The sequence below is a fragment of the Polyodon spathula genome, chromosome 19 (genome assembly GCF_017654505.1).
Source record: "Polyodon spathula isolate WHYD16114869_AA chromosome 19, ASM1765450v1, whole genome shotgun sequence".
NCBI lineage: Eukaryota > Metazoa > Chordata > Actinopteri > Acipenseriformes > Polyodontidae > Polyodon > Polyodon spathula.
This window is the reverse complement of record NC_054552.1, coordinates 20,515,256-20,523,182: the sequence shown is the minus strand read 5'-3', so window position 1 is coordinate 20,523,182 and position 7,927 is coordinate 20,515,256. Positions and strand designations below refer to the sequence as shown.

Sequence of the window (7,927 nt, the reverse complement as noted above, 5' to 3'; positions counted from 1 at the left end):
CTCAGGGTGTATGGGGGCCCTGTGGTCAGGAAACATGCTATGTCATAATCTCAGGGTGTATGGAGGCCCTGTGGTCAGGGAACGTGCTATGTCATAATCTCAGGGTGTATGGGGGCCCTGTGGTCAGGAAACATGCTATGTCATAATCTCAGGGTGTATGGAGGCCCTGTAGTCAGGAAACATGCTATGTCATAATCTCTGTGTATGGAGGCTGTGGTCAGGGAACGTGCTATGTCATAATCTCAGGGTGTATGGAGGCCCTGTGGTCAGGGAACGTGCTGTGTCAATCTCAGGGTGTATGGAGGCCCTGTGATCAGGAAACGTGCTATGTCATAATCTCAGGGTGTATGGAGGCCCTGTGGTCAGGGAACGTGCTATGTCATAATCTCAGGGTGTATGGAGACTCCTTGATCAGTCATTTTACAGCTTTGAATAGAGCTGTAGAACCACTTGTACAATAATGATGAAAGTTGCTAAGGATCTTTTTTAGCACAAGAAATTGAGTGCAAAAGTGTAAAGGCACCAAACACAATAGTGTAAAGTGTCCACTGTAGAAAAGGGCTACAGTGTGAGAGGAAAATATGAGACAAAACACCGGAATCATTTCCAAATTTATTTCCATACAATAATCAGTGCATTTTATATTCAATGTCCTGGACAAAACATTCAGTATATACATTTAGTGAACAGGACTGTCGATATGTAGAGCATATTATACATATGCCTAAGACACTAATATGCAAGAACACACGCATACAAATAATCGCACAATAATGCGTCTTATGCTCAACTGGTAACTGCAAGTTCATGGATATCAACATAAAGTGTGTTGGTCGCTGTCCAATTTCATTGGCATGCTCTGCAGAATTTCAAATTGGATAATTTGTAGGGATTCTGACCAGTGTAATACATACTACATGTGCAGGGAGTGGGCAGTAATTAAAAGTGCCTTAAATTAGTCCACTACAAAATTTAGCCGATTCTAAATGTTTAAACCACTGCATATAGTCTGTATTACAGACCAGCTGTCTACATTGATCATGAAAATTAATCTTCTTTGTACAAGCACAAGCGATCTGCAAAGGCTTTTATCTGTGTATTAAACTGACACAGATTCCATAGAAGACAACCTATAAATTGTAATAGTAGAAGCAACACAGGCAATGTTTTTTATTGCATACACTCACTTGTACGCAGGAAATGGCACACATGTCTGCAGCCTTTGGTTCATGGAAAATGTATTAGTTCCTGACATCATGATCGACAGTCTTTATGAAAAACAAACTATTTGATTTATCAGCCATTAAAAGAACCCTTCTTTAAATAGGTCAAGTGTTACAGAACCCTCTGCAGTGCTTAGAAGCAAACCCTTACCGTACCACGTGCTGTTTTCAGTACACCATCACTCCAACACTTGGTGCTTTGATTGAAATGAGTGGCTAATGTGGGAACAGAAAACCAGCCTTGTTGCAGGAGGAAGTGTGATCTGGATACGCTGAGATCCTTAGATTTTTTTTTTTTCCCTGCTGGCACTATGTTTAAAAATATAACACTGCGATATGGACAACATGGGATGCAGCAAAGGTAATGCTATGCACTTCTTGTAAATTTTGCAACCCTGATTTGCACTAGTCTTGGATTACCCTACCTTACAAAACGTTAGATAGTCCAAGAGCAGTGCACATTAGAATCTGTGAAACCAGCTGATTGAAGCTTGTGAATAGGGCAAATTATCACAAGTGTGCCCACACACATTTAGACACCCAGACTCTCACACAGACCTACAGATGTTAGCACTACATGATCCCGAAACAACCATTTCTATTTATTATTATTGCAGTTCTCAAAGGCATTACTGTCGCTAGTCTCCTGTCTCACATTTCCCAGTCATTCTTTTCTTCACGTGCTGATTTGTTAGGATTACACATTAAACCTAAACACGTCCCAACAAATTCTAAGACAATAATATTGTTTTGAATATGCCTAAAAGTCTAGGCTTGTCATCCCATAGCAGAGTCGGATTGCATTTGGATTTTCTATAAACCCAGATATTTTTACTGGGTATTAATCATATGAAAAGTGGCTTTGATTGCTGCAGAGGGATGGGATGCCAGTATTAACAGCCTCATTTAGCAGTTATGACAACTAAAACCCTTCTGCTATGAATCTGTCAACTGCCTTAATTTGCTCTGTGACTGTGTGTGCAACATCTGATCTTACACTTCTTGACTTCTAGACCAATGTTGATTTAGGAGAAATTAATCTATTGCCATGTTTCAGGCTTTAGGCTTTTTTTTAACCTGTAATTTATCTATGCTAGATCAACAATGGCCACATACTGGATAATGAGCCAAAATGTTCTTGCCTGGAGGCTTATTTGATCTCCTTTGTTGATAGTCTTAAACTGCCTATTATAGACCTCAAAGTCCCAGTCAATCAGGTTCTTAAAGAAGTGGTTATTCTCACTGCTAGATGCCAGCCAAGCTTAAACGCTCATTGGAATAGCAGCTTAGTTGCAAGCTCTGCGATGAAATACAAATGAGCATTATTTAATAAGGTATTCCATGAAACCAGCAGCGACTGGCATTACCTATACCTGTCTTTCAGAGCGTGATGCAGAGATCAGTTATCTAGCAGGTAATGTCTTTAAGGAAGGTATTGATGTGTAAATTGTGGGACCGTACACAGCTGCCATTGCCTTTATGAAGTATCTGTGTAGATTTTAATTCACAGGAAAATATGTAATATGGTAGCAGTAATTTGTAAAATGCTGTTATTTAATATAATTCATAGAAACACAGATTCAGAACCATAAGTGTAGCGGGAAGTGCAAAGAATGACGGCCAACTATTCCCATTTAAGGATTTTATAATGTTTTTGATGCCAATAGGATTTAGTTTTATTACCACACATTTTTGTTCCGATAGTGAAATTATAATTCTGCGTTTTCTGGACGTTAGCGCACTCTCTTTTCTGTAGAATGAACGCATGCAGGTATTGAGTAAGGTATTCTTCATCTGAAAGAGTTGGATGAAATCAATTTGTTTTCTGGTTACTGCTCAACATTCAAACACAAGGAAAGTCTGTTGTGGGACACCGAGATGTATTCATTTTATCTAACTCTAAATGGTGGTAGATCGACATTTTGCAGCTGCACAGAACCTCCTGCAATGTTTACTTTACCTTTGCTGTATCCTGTGCTGTCCAGCAGCAGCAGTTGTGTTGTCGATCCTCAGAAGACATTTTTTTCTCCTGGTGAACACTCCCGAGTAACTGCTGAGAAATGTATTGCCCATTTGATTTACCCATGATGTGGAATTATCAATCAGCATGCTTAAAAATCTAACACTGTGGACAACACGGGACACAGGAAAGGTAAAATAATGCTTTCCTTGTAAACTTTGCAGGGTGTTCTGCAACACTACCTTTAAAAGAAGGGACTTTGTAAAAAAAAGTGTAAATGTGAGTCTTACCTGATTATTTTTGTCTTTAAAAGTAAGTAAAACTCTAGGTTTTTACCTATTTTTTAATATTTAAATGGTTGATTAAATTCAATTGATTAAACTCCATCTGTTCCAAAAGACTAGTGGCAGAACTGTTAATTGAATTTATTTAAACTTACCTAGCGGTTATCTATGGCAAGTTTTAATTTAATCTACCCAACATAGTTTTATTACAAGACTACAATAAGCCAGGAAGAAATATATGTACATAATTAATTTATTATAAAACAAAACATAACACATTGTTCTTTAATTCTTTAAATACACCCATACCTCAGAAGAAAAACTAGTTCTGTAATACTGTATCCCACACCATTGCATTAAAAAAATAAACGTTTCCACAAGTTATATACGCAATAAGTAAATCAACTATCTATGTCAATGGTTTTTGAGTGCCCCAATTGAGGTTTTCAAAACGTGTAGCTGATGGAAATACTTAGTATTCCACTTGTTAAACCGAGAAGTCAGTTATTATTCTTGGGGACAGACTGTGTGCATAACAAGTTGTATCTTCAGAACCATGGGTTGTCCCCAATTACAGTTTACAGTACCAGAGGGTGGTTATCTATTCGTACGTACAGAACAGTACCACAGCAACACTGTGTGTCTGACCACTGGCTTTTTAAAATTATACCACAGCCACAATGTCATTTAGGAAAGAAATTCATACAAAGTGTAGCAGCCCCCCAAATGGAAAGATAAAAACAAACAGTCTACACACAAGCCAAACCCTTGGAAATCCATCCTCAGAAATGTAAACTGTGATATAAATGTGGCCCCAAAGCAAAGCAAAACTATGCCCCATTTCATTACCTATTGACTGGACACACATATAAGCAGAGCTTATTGGGAGGTCTACAGTGTATGTAACTGTCTAAAATGACTAAACTAAATCGATCAGCTTTGATCTTGAAATCAAATAGATTTGAGTTCCACGAGTTCCAAGTTTTTTGGTGCTCTACAGGGGTGAGTACACAAAGCACAGTCCGACCATTAGCCCAAGGAAGGCTTTTATTGCGGCACAGGCTATTCTGGGATCTTCTTTGGTCACTGCGCAGATGGGGAATAGTACCTGCAGTGACATAAGTCTTTGGGGGCTTCTTTTTAGACCTTGCAGAGACTCGTTTAGAAAGACTTGATACCAAAGAAGGACAGTGTTAAACAAAGGTGGTCTCATTAATATATAAAAAATAGAAAGGTCATCGGACCACAGAATGCACAGCAGCTCCTACTGGTGATTCAAGAGGATTACATGCAATGATGGGACTGAAACAGAAGCCATCCCCAAGTTCTACTATCAACTCACTGGATTTTAAAAAAACAACCAGAATTCCAATAGCCAAGCACTTAATTCTATTAATAATTTATGCACACATTTACACGTACACATTCGCACCCACTCTGCAGATCTAGATGAGATGACCTTTGTGATTTTGGGAGGAGGCACTGGTGGCAGATTTTCTCTCTGTCCAGTGCTGCTCCCAGTGGTTACACTATAGCGTCCTGATGGCAACAGGGTAGAGCAGAGACATGTGCTCTGCCCCTTTGATGGGCAACTTGCGGCTGGTGTAGAAGTGGATGACCTCTGGCACGCTGTTGAAGGGGGAGCTGTTCTGGCCCAGGATGTACTTGTTCTCTTTGGTACGGGAAAGTTTCATATGCATGAAGCCCTGGCTACTCCTGGTGGGAGAGAGTAAGAATGAGATTTTGAAAACTATGAAATAAAATTATTATTATTATTATTAAAGAAGCAGTAAACTGTAATTTCCAGGATTAACAATCATATTGGTAAAGTTCAACAAAAACTGGTTTACAATTAAATAAATATAGTTGAGGGAAATGGATTTATATGACTGTGGGCCTTTATCTGGTTCAAATCTGACAAGGTGATTTGTGCTACATTTTCATTGACTGTTATATGTGAAAGAAAGGAAGCTCCAACTGACGTTTTCTTAATCTCCCCTTACCAGGTGTGCTAACGAGATGTGTTGAATAAATGACTATAGTGATGCTCAGAACTTCACACCCTTGAGTCAGTCTAGGCGAATACAGTATTGGCACCTCTGATTAAATTAAGCAAAATGGATAGGTGAACAAATGAATTTGTTGTAAAGTGCAAAATTGTATAATCTGTAAACAATAATTTTATTGGGCAATAACCATAATTAAACTTGATTAAGGGAACCATGGAATATAACATTGTACCAACTATGAATAAGAAAGCAAAGCCACTACCTCAGAGGGTTATACACACAGATCAGAGAACACAGCTGCGAACTGAGTGGAGACCGAAAGTGGAGATCTAAGGAATGGATTTAGCAAGCCATGTTATTGATGCAGATTTGTTGGGATCCCTTAATAACTGATTTGACTAAATTACAGGCTAAACCAGATACTAGGAACTGCGTGACCTCTAAAATACAGTTTTACACTTGCCAAATGTTGCTTTCATTGAAATAGTCATCTCTCAACACTACTTAGTAAGGAAAAGAACCAAGTCGTCCAGAAAGCCAGTGACGTGCTCTCTGTGGATGCTGCTAGTGACAGCATGGTCCACACTGATTGAAAGTCTTAGTTTAGTGTTTCTGTGCACTGATCCCAGAAGAGATCCACTGAAGATCTTGCCTCTTAAAAATACAAATGCGCCAGAGAAAACCACGGAGATGAAACCGTCTCAGTTTCCAGACTCTCCTTGGAGACAGAAGCATGCAGAGGCAGTCATGTTGAACTGTTACAGTACATTTTTACTCAGTCAGTTAAGGACATAAATAATATTTACAAACAACCAGGTTTCAGAAAATATAACACTTATTTTTATGATCGATCTTCTGATCTTTTGGTCTGTTAACTAGATACTGTATCTTGTAGGTTAATTTGCTTTAATGTACACACAGCACATATATTATTTTGGTATCATTTTTATGGTGCTGTTTAAGTGATGTATTATATTTCTATAACATTTTATAACTCTGCAGCAGTTTGAGATGTCTGGGTCAGGTCACCATTGTAAATGATAACTATTTTACCTGGTTGAATAAAGGAATTGATTCATAGATTGCATTCAGCCTCCAAAAGAAATGTATTCAGCCCTTTGTCAGAATTTCCATGAATTCTTTTTCAAAAGCTTCTGCTGCAAGTCTAACATTTGAAAGTATTTCTGGGTGTAATACAACAGTACAGGATGCAGGAGAGGCTGTTCCATCTTAGTCTTCAGAGCACGCAGCTGGTTTATTTGGTACGCAGAGTGTCCATGCAGCTCTCAGGGCTGTTTGTGAGCTTTCCCCCAGTGAGTGCTGTCTGAGCGACTGCAAGCGATGAGGCTGATGGAGACAGCTGATGGCTAGGACAGCGAGTGAGCTAAGTGTTCAAGTCTGCTCTCGCTTGCCAGTTATCTCAGACAATCACACTATTACTGACTGGAACACAGCCAGCATCTGACAAGTGTCCCGACTGCCATCCTTCACCAAGCAAGACAGAAATGCTTTGTTTCTCTCGAGTGAAGGGCTCTTCATTAGGGAGATTAAAGATGTTGGAATTGAATACTGCTTTAATAAAGAAGTACAGCTATGGCCAAATGTTTTGCATCACCTATGATTTTAGGATTGAGATAAAAAAATGTTTTAAAAATGTAGATGTTTGCTATCACAAAAGTCTACCGGAAGCCAAGTACAGTTTTTCACGTTATATTTCAAAATGTCACATTTGTACATTTTTGTTAAGTATATGGAAAACTACAAAGCGATATGTAATTCAATATGTTAACGTAACATTATTCAGCTGGTTTCATTTGACTTTATAAAGCAATATTAGTTAATTCTATAGAGTGATGCAAAACCTTTGGCTATAGTTGTATTTGAGACGAAGACCTATAACTTGTTCGTTTACATTTTGTTTGGCCTAGACACTACTTTGTACGTTACTTATGTTCTGGACATCTGCTCAGTAAGTCCAGTGTAGTGGGACCAAATGTGTGACAGAATTAATGTGGTCAGCAATATTTTGCTATATAATAAAAAGTGTAAAATACAAATCAACAAGTTAGGATTAGGTTTTATAATCCAATGGTGAGACTGTGTTCAGTTTTTGTCACAGGAGAGATTCCAGCGAAGAGCAACAAGACTAGGTCCCAGGTCTCAAATGTATGACTTATGAGAGTCAAACGGAGTGCAGGTTAGGGTTAGGACAGAGAGAAGGGGGTGCTACTTTACAACAGAGTGGTGAGTGTATGGAATTGGTTACCAAGCCATTTTGATGCTGAGTTATTAGGATCCTTTAAATCAACTAGATAAAGAGCTAGGATAAATCAGCTATCAGGAACTGGACAAGATTTGATTGGAGGAATAACTGTCTCTTGTTGGTAAAATTGTTCTTATCATCAGACTTTGGATAAAGGCACCTGCCAAATAAATAAATAATAATAATAC

The 7,927-nt window shown here is 38.5% G+C and overlaps 1 protein-coding gene across 3 annotated transcripts in view; it reads right to left on the bottom strand.

The window, feature by feature from the left end:
• Positions 1–599: 599 nt before the first annotated feature.
• Positions 600–7,927, bottom strand: part of LOC121295081 (SH2 domain-containing adapter protein F-like) — a 93,970-nt gene continuing 86,642 nt past the window's right edge. For all 3 annotated transcript variants that reach the window (XM_041219397.1, XM_041219398.1, XM_041219399.1), the window contains one exon: positions 600–5,183. In XM_041219397.1, the coding sequence (XP_041075331.1) occupies positions 4,997–5,183 (187 nt within the window). In that variant the 3' untranslated portion in view covers positions 600–4,996. The remainder of the gene's footprint in view (positions 5,184–7,927) is intronic.